The 18,596-nt window shown below is 41.1% G+C and overlaps 1 protein-coding gene across 1 annotated transcript in view; it reads left to right on the forward strand.

The window, feature by feature from the left end:
* dnah9 (dynein, axonemal, heavy chain 9) overlaps positions 1-18,596 on the forward strand; it is a gene marked incomplete at both ends in the record, with an annotated part of 182,158 nt that overhangs the window by 60,307 nt on the left and 103,255 nt on the right. Inside the window, 4 exon segments of the mRNA XM_083933223.1 lie at positions 1,733-1,972; positions 2,183-2,343; positions 11,218-11,374; positions 12,311-12,415. Coding sequence (XP_083789349.1) covers positions 1,733-1,972; positions 2,183-2,343; positions 11,218-11,374; positions 12,311-12,415 — 663 coding nt within the window.

Genomic DNA, 18,596 nt, shown 5'->3' on the forward strand with positions numbered 1-18,596 from the left:
ACCTGATGCTTAAGCCCGGGCAGTCTGTAATATACTGGTGGAAACTCTGCTTATTATGTGTATGAATGTTAATGATGTTTGTATTACAGTTGTTCTCAATTGCTAAGACACATTTCTTGAAAGCTTCTCTCCTTTTCTCTAAACTGTAAACACAAACCCCAATTTTCAAGCTACATTCGCAAAACCTCAGACTCTTCTTGCAAAACCAAACTTTCACCTCAAAACAGTTCAATCTTAGCCCAAAACTGAACTTTGTTGTCAAATCGTTCCCCAAGTCAATCAAAATTAAAAACACTACTTAGCAGCCACTAAACACTACATAGAAAATTAGAAAACACAATGCTCAGGACATGAAGCTGAATGCATGTTGCAAAACAAAAAACCTGTGCATTTAGCACTTTACACAAAAAAAAACAGAAATCTTGTGCATTTGCCACTTGTGTACATGTGCCACCTGTCCTCCCAGCCCCAATTCTACAAAAAGAGAACATGCAGTTACAAAACAAATACATGGAATACTAGGCCTACAGACAGTTAGACTAACCCTCCATTACAATACTACAGTACATTGGCACAGTGATGTACTGAAACATATATTTACTTACAGTATACAGTGGTACAGTATATACTGTTATATGTCATACAGTAATTTGCTCTCAACATTTACATACTGTACTATAATGTCAAAAAAGACCTGTTCTCTTCTCTAAATCTTCGGATTATGGTGGACACAGTGAATCTACCGATGTTTGGTTGTACCCTTTGTCCGGCCTCCCTCATGCTCATACCATGGACAAGAACATGGTCAATCACAGTAGCTCTGATTTCATCAGATATTACTGTTCCTTGTCTTCGCTGACCACCTCGACCACCTTGACCTCCTCGACCTCCTCTCACACAAACTCTTCCTCTTAGATTTCTATCCATTGTAGTGCCTCACAAATCAGTGCTCTCTGAACTGGCTTTATATATTCCCTCACATCATTAGCCAGAAGTGTGATCAATTTTGAGTTGTTTTGTTCAAGTAGTGACAACCGTGCTTTAATTGTGTTTGACTTTTGCCACCTGTGCTCACCATTATGCAGCACATGTGCATCACAATGAAAATGTGTTGGTAACTTGTGTCTAAACAGGTGAAAAGTGCTCATGGTTTTGCCAAAAGAGTGATAGATTCAATCAGTGGGTTCAGGCAACAGAAAAATTGGTTCAGACAACAGGGTTTAGTGTTTTGGCAATTGAGAAAAACTGTAATTTATTTTCAGCTATTGAAGTATTGTTAAAATAGTAGACCCCAGGTAGAGTAGCTACTGTTACAATACCATAACTGGCCAAATATTTTAGACAGAATTAAATTTTTTGGCGGTTGGATGTTGAGAAATTATATTATGGAAACAGCTCAGAAACCCCTTAATTGTCAGTATACCTATGAAAGTCATCCATCCTCTGAATGCACGAGAGTCTCAGCTTTCAAGATATACACATTTTCTGATATCTATAAATCAACTTTCTCGACAAGCATGTATGACATGGTTGTCTAGATTCATATGATACCAAAGTCTTCAATCTAACTTTAATTCAGGAGGTTATGTGCTGATATGTTTCAGATGTCTTTGCTGGTGCAGGTCATACATTTGTCCAATACAAGTGAACAACCAGAGAGAATCTGAGTTAAATAGAGAACTATATTTACTGTCATAGTGGCCTGTCATTTAATTTATTGTCTCTGATTCAGGTGGCGTTGTCCTGCACTCAGATCTGGTGGACGTCTGATGTTGGCATGGCATTCGCCCGTCTGGAGGAAGGTTATGACAACGGCATGAAAGAGTACTACAAGAAACAGGTGTCACAGCTCAACACTCTAATCTCCATGCTGATTGGGCAGCTTACACCGGGCGATAGGCAGAAGGTCATGACCATATGCACCATCGACGTCCATGCCAGGGATGTGGTGGCCAAGATGATCGCTCAGAAGGTGAGGGGGGAGGGGGGATCCTGAACTGTTTAAATTCTTATGCAGACACCATGATTGCTGCTGTATTTTTGAGAGGCTATTACCAGTGAGCAATGCACTCAAGATATTCAAGCAAGACATGTCATTACTATAATTAGAGAGTGGGAGAGCGCCGATTATTTCTGGCATTATTTCAAGCCTTGGCACTCTGTGTTCTTTTGTCTTTCTAAGGTGGAGAATTCTCAGGCCTTCGTGTGGCTCTCCCAGCTCAGACACCGTTGGGATGAGAAGAAGAAACACTGTTTTGCCAACATTTGCGACGCCCAGTTTCTCTACTCCTACGAATACCTGGGAAACACGCCACGATTAGTCATAACTCCTCTAACAGACAGGTAAGGAGGTGTGATTCTTGGTGTCTTTGTTCAGACTGAGAGGCAACAAAACGTCTTAATTGCTTGTCAACTGACTGAATTAAAAGAAACCATGGGCCCTTCGTCTGACAGAGGTAGACTAAAGCTGACTTCTCAGATCCGCTGGATTTTACTGAATGACAACTTTCACTGGCATATTCGATCAGCTGCAGCTAGCTAACTAAGGTAAAGGTAGCTCCATTAGTTGGTTAAAGCATGACTTTTTAATGTTTCCAGCTCACTGGTTAGGGCCCAAGCACGAAGTCCAGGATCCCTGGAATCACACATTAGGAGGCTTGGGATGCTCAAAAACTCAGGAAATCTTGCACACAGCTCAGAAGGGGCAAAAATCTGCATGTTCTGCAGTGACTGGTCTTGGACGTGGCCATCTGGCTCCATAACGCCATCAAACGCACGCCATGGTGGGGATAAAGTTCCTTTGATGTTCACAAAATTTGATGGGATCATTAAATTTTGAAAGATGGAGAACTTGCTGTTATCCTGCTATGCTTTGGTATGTTGCTACCGATGCAGGTCAACACACAGGCGTGGAGCCAATGGCTCATTACTGAGGGGGCAGGGACCTCTAGTGGGCCCTTATATCCTATTGGCTATAGTGAGTTAAGACTCGATGTGCAGTGATAGTCTGTGGTGAAACAGCTGATCAATCAATAGCGGTAATAAGGGGAAACTTACAGAGACAGAAGGGCAGAACGGAGAGAATGTGGATATGAGGTGTTAATTCAGTGCCATGGACAGCGCATCATTAAACAGCGACCTGCTGCAGCAGCACAACTGCTGATAGGCTATATCAGCGCCATGGTCACTGCCATGGACTTTACCAATAATTTGCTGAAACCAGAGTCAGACAAAGGTTTAAACGTCTCTCAATTTACAGTTTTTCTCAGTCGCTTTGGTACATTTCTCTAATCATCCACATTTGCATAACAGTAAGTGCATTTCTCAAAACAATTACCAGTGCCAGTCCCTCAAATCCTTATCTTATCATCTTATCATCCCTCAAAAATAAATATGTGTCGATGAATGACAAGTTCTTTTGTCATTGTGTAAGCAGCTAACATCATCATTCCTGTCCGGGTAACATTAAGAGACATTTATATAACAGGATGACACAATTATGTGTCTGAAAAATCAACCAGCAACAAGACAGAAAGCTATACCAACTCTTTTTGATCAGCAATGATAATATGGTGCCAAGTCACCAGAAACACAGAAGATAAACAGATTGTTTTATGTACACACAGAAATCCCTGAGTTATATACATTAAAACAAACAATGAGAATTTGAAAATATATTTATCATATAGATCCTACGGTTATGTGTTTTCTCTTTTCTTTTCACTACGTCAGACAACTTTTAAAAAGGGTTATTGATGTTGTTCGTATTGTTCTAATCTTTATTTAAAAATTTTGCTTTCCTTTTTTTATATTTTCTCCCTGTGATATCGAAAATGGTATTGAGTATTTTGCTGGGTATCGGAATCGGCTTTGAAATTCTAGGAACGTTCCAACCCTAGTTTGTATTGTATATTAGTGTTGCTAAATTCATTGGTGTAGTCAGTGAGACCTTTCTCTGTCCACTTATAACATTTCGGGAGAGGTAACAGGTTGTCATCGGGGCATGTTTCTTGGTATGGTCTCTGCTTTTTGCAGATAGAGTGTGATCTAATTGTGGTCTGATACGGGACTTTGTAGCAAGATTCTGAATGCATTTATATTTTCTGGACAAATATCTTTGATTGCAACATCAATGACACTATTTCCCAGTATAGAGGCGTAGGTGAACCTGCCCGGGGAGTCTCCTCATGTTCTACCATTAACAATGTATCTTCCCAGGGCTTTACACTCTTGTAAAACTTCTTTTCCACTCTTGTTCATTAACTATCATAGCTATGCCTATGTGGTGTAACAAAGGGTTGGTGAAGAGGGGATGCATCAAAATGATTGTTGCCATCTGTATCAATATAATCTTTTTCTCTGGCAGGTCTGGCATTGAAGTTTCCAAATAACAATGTTGAGGCGAGTGACAGAAAGTTAAGAATCCTCTCTCTCTCTCTCTCTCTCTCTCTCTCTCTCTCTCTCTCTCTCTCTCTCTCTCTCTCTCTCTCTCTCTCTCTCTCTCTCTCTCTCTCTCTCTCTCTCTCTCTCTCTCTCTCCCCCTCCCTCTCTCTCTCTCTTTGCAGGGCATTGTAAGAGAAAAAAATGTTTCTCTCTCTATCAAGGCTTTGACACAATGTAGAATATTACCTACCAGTATCTGACAATGTTACCATGTGCCATAGCTACACTTATTACAACAGCATGGCTCCATAGTGAAATAGTCTGGGTGCTAAACTGGCCTGACTGCAGTCCCAACTGTTGAGCGGCTGAAATCCTACATCGGGCATTAATGGGAAAACATTCCACTTTCAAAGTGACAGCAGTTGGTCCCTTCCTTTCCAAAATGCTAGAGTGTTGTTAAAATAAAACTTGATGCAACATAGTGGTAAACAAACACATTTTTAAATGTGTTTGCTAGCATCAAATTCTAAATGAGGATATCATTTAAAAAAATAATTCAATTACACATAGAATTTCATCCATCCATCCATTCACCTCCACCCGCTTGTTCCTATCGGGGTCGTGGGGGGGCTGGAGCCGATCCCAACTGACATCGGACGTGAGGCGGGGTCCACTCTGGATAGGACACCAGTCTATCACAGGACAAATAGAGACACACAACCATTCACACTTACGGAGAATTTAGAGTCACCAATTAACCGAACACCTGCATGTCTTTGGACTGTGGGAGGAAGCGGAGAACCCAGAGAAAACCCACACAGACACGGGGAGAACATGCATAATCCACACAGAAGGGCCCCAGACCGGATTCAAACAAGCAACCCTCTTGCTGTGAGGCGACAGTGCTAACCACCACATCACCGTGCTGGCCCCTATAGGATTTCAATGATTTGCAAATCACTGAATTCTGTTATTTATGTTTCATACAGCGTACCATTTTTTGGGGAAATTTGGTTGTACATTGAAAAAAGTACAAAAGAAAATCAATGAGCCACAATCTTCTTTCACTTTTATAACTTTGGCTTGTTAGCTATATTTTGGACTTGGTCCATACACATGTGCAACCAGTGGATCAGAACAATCCTGACGTTTCTCTCCTTTTTTACATTTTTTTATTATTAAAGCATCAAACAGCTAATTAGAAATCAAACTTATGAGAAGAGTAAAACAAAGATCAGCATGTTACTTAAAGTAACAAAAATCATTGATGGAAAAAAATATTTCAGAAGTACTTCTGATGTTTTAGTTGGAGGGGGCGGGGTTTATGGTCTCTTTCGCCATCACTCTTGGGGAGCCATCAAGCTGTCCATCTCTATACAGTTATGTTACGGTTGCTAAGCTATGGGGAAAGGGTTTACTGAAAAAGGTTAAGAAAAAAGGAAGAATATCTAACCTGAAGTGCTGTACAAATATGTCAGTTTGCATGAAGCCCATTCAAAATCCATTCAAGTATATTTTCAAAAATCCATCTGTGTTGATGAAAATTGGTCTGTTTACTTTAATTGAAAAACTGACCAGAAGATACAAGCTTCTTGTCTAATTATACTCATCTGACACATCCTAAGGATCTTCATTTGAATCATTATGTACACCCACCACAAGAGGAACCTTTTAGAACAACTCAGCTGCGGCACTGTGCCAACAGCTTGTCTGTTCACATGCACATGTTTCTGGAGGATTCCCGATAAAGTTAAAACTACACAGCGATGACTACCTGCCTCCCAGAGCCCTTTGGCAATTGCAGCATTCGACTGTGAGGTTTTCCAGATCGACCAGTATTCCCTTTGAAGCCGGAACAAAGCAGAAACAATGGGCTTTGATGGCCGAATCAGCGGCCGTGTAGCAGAGCTCCACCATATGGTGCATGCCCTCGCTGTGGCTCGCTGCACCTTGCACAGTTTACCACTGGCTTTCATTTCAACAATGGACCATGGACCAGGGTTCTAGGTGTCAAATCCATTTAATCTACGACTTGAGAGAAAAGCTAAAAGCATGTTTGCTTTGTGCTATTGTTACACAACTTTGTAACAGAGCGGGCAAGAGTCATTGTTGTCATGTGAAAACCTGATGTCGTCAAACATCACAGTACATTCCAATAAAAGGCTTATTAGTTTGATACAATAAGGCATTTCAAAGGTAAAAAGGCATTAAAACAAGATATGAAACAAACAATAGGCAATATAAAAAAAACAAAGATCATTTCAATACAATTAAATAAAATCGAAGATAAAATCAAAGCTGTATGAATTAGAGCAGTGGCTCCCGACCGGTGTCACGGCTGTCCAGGTGTGCCGCAGTATCCTGTTTTTTAATTTTCCAAATTTTCTTCTCACTTAACAATAGAAATAGCGCCCCGGCAACGGCTGCTCATATGTAATCAAATGGAGTTATTGAATGTGAGATGGCGGAAGGACCTCCTCTTTTGCCCGAGCAGATCCATTTCCAGCTGCAGGTGCGCGTGGCTTTTAAAGGGAATGGGAGGTTACACTCTAATTGGTCTTATTCATGTTATGTAGACTTAATACAACCCCTTTGCCCCTTGAACCTTATTTTGTGCTCAGAATATGCGCCGTCTAACTAACACAAGTGGAGTTGAACAGGGCCTAAACGCACCGCGCCAAAGATCGTCTAAATAGCGCAGAAAACATGACCTGCTTAACAGAGGCGTTTGGTAAAGTCTGTGGTGCGTACAAACAGATTGTTTCTTCTCTAAGTTTAGTTGTAACGCTAGTTTAACCTCACCTAGACCATCTGACATTTTATAACATACTGTAGCAGGAGATTAAACAGTTCACTGCTTTAGAAACCAAAGGTAACATTTTAAAATCAGTTCTTTGACACCGGTTTATGAACACCCACCTGAACCATTTAATTGTTGGAATTAAAACATCATCTGAACGGATGTTAATGACAGTGGTGATATAGGAAATGGCAAATTATACATGTGCAGCGGCTGTGAAAATATTTATAATGAATAAAGGCTTGTATGTTCGTGTTTACCATAAGCTGTCTATAGTCAGTGTGGAGTGTCCACCTTCTGCAGCAGCATAATTAGGCTAATGTTAGAATGTTATCGACACAATGGTACAATTCACTCAATACATACTGCAGGATCTTCAAAGCTGCACCATTATGCAAAATGTCAGGAATATTTTACCAAGCTCTCTCTCACACACACACACACACACACACACACACACACACACACACACACACACACACACACACACACACACACACACACACACACACACACACACACACACACACACACACACACACACACACACACCAGCAGGGAGAGGAAAGGAGGGCGAATGAGTCAGTTAGACAGACAGACTGATGTATAGCTGTTCCTTTTAAAACAAACTGCAATAAAACAAGTCACCCTGTCACAGTCACCCAGTTTAGCTTCACACTCCTGTCCTTTATCTGGCTTTAGTTATTCCATACAGGACATCCTTATCCAGCCTCCAAGACGACTGATTGTGGGATTTTTGGCAATATTTCAGGGCGAGCCATAAAGCCTGTTGGCACTGGTATATGGATGATACACTGTATACAGATGGGATCATTTGTCTTCTCTGAGCTTCTGTCTCTTGTTATGCTTTCCACTATTTTCCCCTCCCATACATCATCTATTAACCAGCAGCTCATTAAAATCATTGCTGTATTGATATTCAAGGCAAAGCATTGTGTTTATTGCCCTGGTCAATAAAGTCCTGATTGTCTCCATCAGTTCACGCCCATGATGCTGCTGCTTTTTTTTTATTGATACTAGATGGGCAGACTGTTTGTTAGTCTTGGCAGGTTCTGCAGGAGAAGCAATCACTGGTGTTGCTAATCAGCCTGCGTGATAATCAAAGCACAGGAGCAGATTATATTATCATATAATAAGGTTATGTACTATGAAACCAAGATATTGTCAGTGCTGCTTATGAGACTGTGTCAATTAAGGGTTTGTCACTGTTTACAGCTGTGTGTATTTTTTTTGTTATGCTGCTGTCGAAATGAAACCTTTTTATTAAATGTCTGTCTGAATCATTTAAAGGGGCAGCCTGATCTGGAGCTGGAGCCATTCCCAGTTTGTATTGGATTGTAAAGGAATCCTTTCTGGGAATACTTTTCTTACTATGAAAAGTTTGGTTAGAAGACAGTTGTACTGGAGAATATGAATCATGTAGTGTTGCTTATTCTGTTATTTTCTGTTAGATTAAGTGGTAGTGTTGTAGTAGAAGAATAGTTCCTTGGAAGCGCACTGTCTTTGAGGTGGAAAAACCACTGGGCCTCATGGATTAAAGTTCTCTTATTGCTCTCTTTTATTTGTTCTTGCACAAAGCAATAAGAGGAAACTAAGAAAATCATATGTGGGATTCATGAAACGTGCACTGACAGCCAGTCTGTTCTTACCCACCTGAGTATTTTGATGAATCATGTTTAATCTTAAATGGGATGTGCGTGCCAGGCAATTGCGAATTAGGGAAAGACTCCAATAAACCCATATAAGGGCAGCAGACTTAAATACCATGTGCAAACCATAAACTAACACGCCACCGATGTTCGACGGGTAACGTTAAGCTCAGGCAAAAAAGAAAAAGGAACAGAAATGCCTAATGAGAATACGAAAAAAGTGCAGCAAAAAGAAAAAAGAACGATAAAATCATCCCAGGGTCTTTTTCGGCAAATGCACTCATCAAATAAGCCAAGACAATTATTTTTATGTAACAACTATTAACGCAGATATCAGGGAGAGAAGCTAACAGTCGCAAAAACCAAATGCGGCTAAAATTGATTAGCTCGGGGCAGCACGGTGAACAGATTAAAACGTCTATTTTAACCACTAGTACTGCTCAAAATAACAGCAAACCTCTGCAGCAGCATGAGAAGAGTCATTTCACATTAACCGAAGCATCAACAGTGTAGTTAGTGTGTTCAGAGTTTAATAAAAGTGTTTTAAAGACTTACCTCTTGGCCCCTGTACCAGCTCCTCTCATAGTAAAGTCCATTCAAGTGGATTAAAGTCAATCCCAAAGGAAGGAGCCCATTGGTGCTTTGTTTTCTGTGTAGGGACTCTTCTCATGCAGAGGTTTGGTGTTATTTTCACACTTGGATTGTCTGATTGAGCCCCTTGTTGAACCATCTGAACTTAAGCATGTTCTCTCTGTGCACATGGTAGTCCACAGTCTGCCAACACCTGGAGAAGGAGGTAGATTTTTGTGAGAAATACCAGGCGCTCTCACTTTTTCTATTTCCATCGTGCCTTTTTACCGAGGCAGTGTAAAAATAAGAATTATAGAGTGTGCCAGCAGGCGAACGATTAGTTACTTTGTTGGTGTTTAAAAGGCAATTATAAACTGATTTATTAAGCATGCATTTATATAATGCATTGATAGGCTACATTCAAACAGAATAAATACACATTTAAATTAGCCAAGTTATAACTCTGATTCCTTATTCTATTCATCATTTTGAACTAGTGTTATTCTCCTTTTTTTCAAAGAAATGATCAATACTCCTCTCATGCTAGAGTCAAGAGGCACAAAGACACAGAAGCAGAGGGAAACAGCTCACTAATGAACATTTTTCATGTTTAATTTGTTTAATCTGCGCAGAAACAAATGTAAAAAAAGACATAAAACATTTTGGTTATTTGGGGAGTTTCAGGTTGAAAATATTTCAGCAAACAACAGCTGAGCACTAAACTTCCCAGAGTGTTGTTGACAAAGTGAAGTTGCCAGGCAACTAGTAAGGACGCTGCACAAAATTAAAAATAACTTCCCAGTAAAAGCACAAATTATTTCTTCTATTTTTGTACGTGTTGCCATTTTGCATATTGCCTTATTTGATGATTTCAGAGATACTTAAACCATTAAGTATCTATTTAAGTATGTTGAAACATTGTGCATTTTCTGTTATAAATTATGCGTATCATGTGTTGTCCAATGTCCTGTGTTGAGGCCTTAAGAAGAAGAATTCCTTTATATGTCCCACAAATGGGGAAATTAAATTTTCACTCTATTATTTTTCATTTTACACACACACAGGCCCGAAATACACACACATGCACAGACAGGACCTATATACTGTACATGCAATTAATGGAGAGATGTTAGAGGGAGGGGGCTACCAGTGACTGGCGCCCCGAGCAGTTGGGGGTTCGGTGCCTTGCTCAACAGCACCTCGGTAGTGTCCAGGAGATGAACTGGCACCTATCCAGCCACCAGTCCACTCTCCATTCATGGTCCACACAGGGACTCGAACCAGCATCCCTCCGGTTCCCAGCCCAGTCACCTACGGCTACTACCGCTACTAATATTGTGTTCATAGTTTCTATTATTGTGATCATTATGATGAGATATCTGACAGGGTGACATGATCTGTAGAAGTGTCCTTTAATTTGGACAGGTGAAAAAATGTTCACAAGCAAACAAAATACAGAAACAATGAGACTCTTTAATATGCTCCTAAATGTATTAATGTTGTATTTAATATAAAATATGTAGAATTACTCAGTAGCATATTTAAGACTGCATGGAAATGGTCAAACTGAACGCCCTAACCCCTGAGCTAACGTACTGTCCACAGACGCCTTAAAACAGAACTAAAATGCACCAGTGTGTGGAGTCCTCACTGACTCCTGACTCCTCACTGTGAATGAATGGCCTCTTTCTAATCTTTATAAATGGAGGAGCAGTGAGTCGAATCAATTTTTGTTGCTAGCTGTCAGGCTCCTGTCCTCATCAGTAATGCATGTGTGTGTATGTCTATATTTAGATGCTACATTACCTTGACCCAGTCTCTCCACCTGACCATGAGTGGAGCTCCGGCAGGACCTGCAGGAACAGGGAAGACTGAGACTACCAAAGACTTGGGCAGAGCCCTTGGCATCATGGTTTACGTATTTAACTGCTCTGAACAGATGGACTACAAGGTGAGCAGGTGCACACAAGTATCTGCATTTGAGCCTGTGCACGCTAATGTGCACTGGCAGCAGCACATATCATGCATTTTTCTTTTTTTCATCTTCTTTTCTTTTCATCTTCTGTTTGCCTGCTTCCATATTGAAAGAGCTGATGAACTTATTTCTTAACTACACATTGTCAAAATGCCCTCTCTGTATCCAGCCTCCACCTTGCTTTATTATGAACTCTGGTATACTCACACACACACACTTTCTGCATATAAAGTGCTCAGGGGAGACATAAACATAATCTTGTGATCCAACTGGCTCTTGCTTCCCTCCAGACAGGGGCATCATTACAGTATAGAGGCATACAGCACCCCCGGCTATAGACACACACAAACACAACTCGTAGAAAGGTGGCGGAGAGAAGTGCTAATATACTCCAGGAGGAACACAGGCACTAGAATCTAGCTTTAGAACCCCACAATGTTACTCATATTCAGCTACACACACACACACAATCTGAATCAATCCACCAGTCGGCTCTGGTTTGCGTCAGAGAAGATTTCCTCGGCCCTGTAATTGGAGAGAGTAGTCAGCTGCCTGCTTCATCCCGGTCCAGCTGTTCTCCGGAGGGCTGCTCATTTGTTCTCAAGTTGATGTTGGGAAAGCTAAGATGTGGGTGGTAGACATTTTAGCCTTTCTCTTTTTGCCATCGAGCCCTTGTTATATTAGTGTAAGACCTTTTTTATGTATCATCCTGTTATCATACGCCTACTACTAGCATGCTCTGGCGCTGCACTGTGGTAACTGCTATAAAATTTTTTTTCCACATATCTTCTGTCTAGTTGGCATACGTCTGTGTCTGCCTGACCACATGCCTTATCAGTCAGTCGGACAGGGTCTCCACCTGTGAGCCGGCCTGACTCCATCTGAATTTCTGTCTCTCTCTTTGTCCACCAGTCCTGTGGGAACATCTACAAAGGCCTAGCTCAGACAGGGGCATGGGGCTGTTTTGACGAATTTAACAGGATCTCAGTGGAGGTGCTGTCTGTTGTGGCTGTCCAGGTAAGGTACTCCCAAAAATCCCATTCAAGTAGAGACATTGTGAGCTCAGCTTGTGTGCATTTCCACCACAAGGCAGGCGATGGAGCAAATGTGTGAGTTTTTATCGTTTGTGTTGGGGGGGAAATAGTCTCCAAATCAAGTGGCAGCAGATATAAGTACTTAAAAACAGCTCTGCAGAAGTAAATAACCTCCTCGTCATCATCAAATTCAAGCATAATTTGCTTGAGCTATAAGGTAATCCACCAAGGCTGGCACCTTAGCACCCCAGAGCTTTTTCATAATTGGAGCCTCCTCTGATCTGATTTTAGAGTTAACGATGGAAAACCGCCTCCTTTGCTCTCCAGCAAGCTGCTCATATCTTCCGGCACTAATAACAGCAACTCTGAATGGATGAACTCTAAACTCTCAAAGGACCCGCTACCATAGTTTGGAGAATTAGTATTTGCTCAATACAACCTTGATGTGCACATGTACAAGAGCACATTTGCATTTTTAGATTTAAGTTTAAAAAAAAAAGTTGCTCTGATGTCCTTAGAGGACAAAAGTGTTCACTTCAAAAGGCTGCTATAAAATGTATTTTTTAAACTGATAAATCTTTTATCTAACTTCAGTCCTGATCATCACTACCAAATATTTATTCTTTCTGTATTTTAACTATGGAACTATGTCATCGGATTTTGAAATTAAAAAAACATTTAATTTCTAGCACTGAATATTTATGCATTGAAAATACGTATGTATCATAATGTTTGAATTTGAATTGAACTCTTATTTTTTCAGTGTTCTTACAGTCAAGGTTAAAGAATTCAAGGTTAAAAATTCAACATTAAAAAAATTCAACAAATTTCAATATACCAAATTCATATGCAAAATACAATGTATACAATTCAATGTTTTAAATTCAAAATTAAGATTAACAAACATTTCACAGATGATTTTCAAGTCAAATCTCATATTTACTGTGGCGGATATGTATACACATATTAAACCCTTTAAATGCCAGTTCTGAATTTTCTATATATTTTTTCAGTCTGGGATATGTCACTGATAAGCAAGAACATTGATTTTTGATGTATTGCATCAAACATTGCAGTGCTTCATGACACAGCGAGAGGAAATTAATCAATCTAGTTGAAGATAATTAAAACGACCGCTTTGAAGCCTGGGCTTTAGATGGATCTAACAAAATGAAGGATTTTATGCTGTAATGGTTGTGGGATAAAAAAAAATATGGTTTTAATGGGTTCAATGGGACAGTTTATTAAAGATTTATAATAAGATGTTCCACTTCCAAAATTCCAAAAACTCACACCCTTGCCAAAATTGATGCCGTGTGAATTAACACAGCCAAAATTATCTTAAAATTGAAAAGCAAAAACTGTTCCCAGGGAGGCACAAGTGTTAATCATCTTAAAGTAACTAGCTCTCCTAAGTGTTGCCAGATTTCTGGAAAACTACAGGGCTCAGTTAGAGCCTCCTGTCATATAATAATGGGCCATGTTTTATATTTTATTTTTTGAGGGTTTTTCCTTCCCATCCCATATAAATATGTTTAAAAAGGTAATTTATCTGAAATGGCGTATGATCACATTAAAAGTATCAAAATAACACACAAGCACACACACCTCTTTCACAGAGCTTTGTTATAAAGCATCCAGGCCCTGTTAATCTCAATCATACTTATAAGACAAGATAAGTGAAATATAAACTATAATGTTTCATTGGGTAGAACTGCTCAAACTCCAGGCAAACAAGCAACAACCCTCCCAAATTATTTTGACCTGCACAATCATATCACAAATCCACCCAATCTCGCAACACCATACACTGCACATAAATATAACGTGTCTCCACTCCTCCCACTGTACACAAGTAAAGGCAAATTATCCTGAAAACGGGTGCCGCCAGTCACACCTGTCAATCATGACATTTCACCCGATTATTATGGAATCAAATAACTAATTGAAACCAAATGTATCAGAAAAATTTATTCTTGAACAAACATCAGCGTGATAAGAACTACCTTAAATGGCTGAAACCAAACAAAATTTTATTTTAGGTGCAGCCAGCCACAAGGGGGTGGAGCAGATATTTTGGAGTCTATTGGCAATACAGGCTGTAGCCACTTTGGGTGGTTTTCATTGGGCCTACTTTGTACTAAAAAATTGTCCAAATGAAGGCTGTCGACAGAACGTTATGTAGATTATCCTAAATTTAGCACATTGATCACACGTTCCTGCCACCTAGTCTTGTAAGTGACTACATATGTGAAAGTTTGTTTCAGTCTTATTGCTCTCATCAAGCAAACATTGAGCAGCTAAAGTGAAAAAAAAACTTTTTTTGCGGGGCATTGTTGGCCAAAGTCTTTATTAAGTTTATTTCGTAAGTGGGAGATAGTATCTACTACATAGGAGATAAACTATCAGGCTTCCCTATACTGAACTATCAGGCTTCCCTATACTGAGGGTGAGAAATTGCCATGCTGAATCAAGTGCTTGGTGCACGATACAAAGGGAATGTAAAGTAGCTGTGCATAGGTGCCCACTTAGGGTGGAAGAATATAAACACTTACACACACACTCAACAGCACCTCGGTAGTGCCCAGGCGATGAACTGGCACCTATCCAGCCACCAGTCCACACTCCATTCATGGTCCACACAGGGACTCGAACCAGCAACCCTCCGGTTTCTAGCCCAGTTACCTATGGACTGAGCTACTACCGCCCCCACAGTGTACACAGTGTTGTTATGAAGATATAAAGTCTGATGAAATCATATCATGAGGAGACTGTGTGTTCCAACCTCGTTAGGCTGTTATCTACACCAGCAGTCTGATGGCGTGAATATGGTCTGCACGTGGTGTAAACTAAAGGTGGTTAACCTACCTAATGTGTATATGATGTATCTGGATGCAGGAAATGCCATATGTAAAATAAATATAACAACCAATAGCCAGTGAAGTACATGCCTGGACATTGTTTGTACGTTACAGCTGATGCGTCCTTGTGTTACACAGCTCTGAAACAAGTAGCAACTCTGGTACACAGGTGGGCGCACAAACACCAGCTTTGCCTGTCAGCAGCGCACATTCAAGGCCTGCTGAATCGGGGAGCAGAGTGGAGTCTGCACCTGCAGATGATGTAGTGGAATTTTGACTTGGTTCGGCCAAGCCCGCGTCCATCTGTTCGCATCGCACTGCCCGCTGTGGTTCTCCAGACGAGCCTCTGCCAGGACACGACGCCCTGGCACACCTGTGGCCAGAAGATGGGCTCTTCATGTTTCCCCCCCATCCCGCTGATCCAGCAGGTCCTGGACAGAGTGAGGGAGGCCAGGGTGAAAGTCATCCTGGTGGTTCCCTTTTGGCCGCCACAGACGTGGTTCGGGGACCTGTGTGCAATGCCGCAAGGGAGGAGAGATTTTCCACCCCTGCCCACACAAGTGGAGGCTGGTGGCTTGGCGCTTGAACGAAAGCGGCTGCAAAGGTTCGCCTTTAGCAGTTGCTGAGACGATACAGAGTGCCAGGGCTTCATCTACTCGTTCTCTGCACGTGTATGGATGGCTAACTTGGCTCAGCCAACAATGCAGTGCTGGAAAAAAATAAAAAAAATTTCACCTTGCCTTTCAGGGCTTCCGTATATTTTCCCTTAGGAGTTGGTGTAAACCAAAAAAAGAGCCAAAACAGAGAATACTGGACTGACATTCAGGAGGTGGACACAAACATGACTGCAAATGAATGCTAATGTTGCTCTGTGTCTGCTAAATGTGCACATACTGTAGGCAACTGCTAGCATGTTAGTCATTTAAACTTTATGAGTTGATAATATGTTATTGTATTTACAGCTTGTTGCGCTAAAAATAAATAAATAAATAAATGGAGTTGCCTCAATGTTAGTTAAATTATTACCTCCATATGATAATATAAGTCCTTTTTCGTACATCTCGCAGCTGTCTGGATGGACTGAATGGATCATTCTGACTTCCCCTTTGTTCTCCTCTACATGTGACCTGACATAAAGTGTAAAAAAGAGTTATTCTATACACACTGAACGGTGTATGCAACCTACAACATCTAGCCCTTTGATTACATGACTCAGCTATTTTCTGTGTTTCAGCTGATGCTAGCATTTCTGCTATCTTGCATTCTGTTATCCCGGATCAAACAGATCCTCTCTCTCTGGTTTTATAAGTCCCCCTGGTGTGTTCAAAATCCTCCCTGCTGCTGCCCCAGTCATTATCTTCATGCATGTGCAATACTGTCATTGCAAAATGCACACAGTCGATAGAGACAGCCGCAGATCACGATCATAATAATAATGAAGATAGAGCTCCTCAAAGGATCATTATTCACTGTTAGTACAGACTTAACACTCACATCTCTGCCCTTCTTTCCTTCTCACTTTAGCAGTATGAAAGTTCTTCCTTAAGCTGTGGAAGCCTGCGATACTTATAGAATTTTAAAGTGCCAGAAGAATGAGAAGGTGTTGCTTGGTGTAATGAATAATAAATGACGGTGGCTTATACGTTTAGAAGTAGACCTTGAGAACAGAGGAGCGTCAAACTCCTGCTGTGACAGCTGGCAGCCCGCTCCAGCTCTCATCCTGCTTCAGTGGAGCCAACACCTAGCCATCTCTCACCATAGCACAAACGCCTAATCCATCCTCTTAAAGTGGGAGCAGCTAGCATTGCACAGCAACATACCCGGCTGCCGGTCAGGGTCTGCTAACACAGGTGGCAGGAGAAGTTCTACATTAAATAAAGCAGGGACCAACAGAAGGCCGCAAGACATAACAACATGGAGATAAATTGGTAACGTTCTGCCTCTACTACAGCCAACACATGCCTGTACTGTGAATATATCGAAGCTGCTAGCTCCAGTCTGTACATTCAAATAGACTCCAACAAATGACACCTTTCAGAATGGTGTCTGTTCTTGAACTTTTTCAAAATGTTTTTGGTGTTTTACCTCCTTCCGTATTCCTGTAGGGTTGCAGAGGTGGGCCGCTGTAAAAACACGCCCCACTGATGTTCTCAAGAAAACGTGTGTTCTTTTTTTGTGGGCTGCAGCTGCAATGTTTGTGTTTTGCATTTCCCCTCCCTCCTCTCCCTGTTGTGTTAGTATGACTGAGTGATCTGTAGCCGAGTACTCATCCATGAAGAGATGTTCCTCCTCTTTCCAGCTGTCGACTCGCTACGCTCTTTTACCACACGCATGTTAAATTCCAAAAGCCTCTTACAGGCTGGGATTCAGATTTTTAGGCCAAGACACACACACGCACACACACACACACACACACACACACACACACACACACACACACACACACACACACACACACACACACACACACACACACACACACACACACACACACACACACACACACACACACACACACACACACACACACACACACACTCAAAGTTAATTTCTGATATCTCATTCAATCATAATGTAGACAAGCTGATCCCTGGCAGTTCATCCAGTAAACCCTGGCTGATAACATGCTCATATTGATGAAATTGTGTCCCTGAAAAAAAGGTGCATAGTGCATACCAATTTGACAGGCTGTAACAAATTAACTCTAGTATGTACATATTAATGATATGCTAATGAGGCCAAACTTTCTCAGCTACACGACCTGAGGTTTGCGCTAGCTGGAAGTGTCTTTTGGGATGGTTAATTGACCGTGACTGAGGCATTTTTAGTCATGCTTGTGGTGTGGCTCTGGGGATTACAGTGTTGGTAAGTCCAATGACTGGTCCAGAGCGAAATATCTCAACAACTATTCGATGGATTGCTATGAACTGTTGTACTTTCATGGTCTCCAGAGAATGAATCTTAACGACTTGGTGGTCATAGACGTAGCTACCATGATGTCCTCAAGTTTAGCTTTATGGCTGTCTCTATTTTGTCTTTTGCAACCAGAAGAGACTAGAAGAGGATGAGAGGATGGCGCTTAGGAGGAGCAATAAGCTGCTGTCATTGCAATGGCACTAGGCTACACAAAACACTAAAGAGAAAAACAAACGATTTTCATTAGGCTGAAGCAAGTCATTTGGCTGACTTTTGTGAGCAGATGAGCGGGGAGCTCTTGCTGCTGGTGCCATTCATCTGCATGTATTCTCCTCATTGCAGTGATACAGAGCTGGTCGAATACCTGCAAAGTTTTTCTTGAGTTAT

Source organism: Echiichthys vipera (genome assembly GCF_963691815.1).
Source record: "Echiichthys vipera genome assembly, chromosome: 18".
Taxonomy (NCBI): Eukaryota; Metazoa; Chordata; class Actinopteri; order Perciformes; family Trachinidae; genus Echiichthys; species Echiichthys vipera.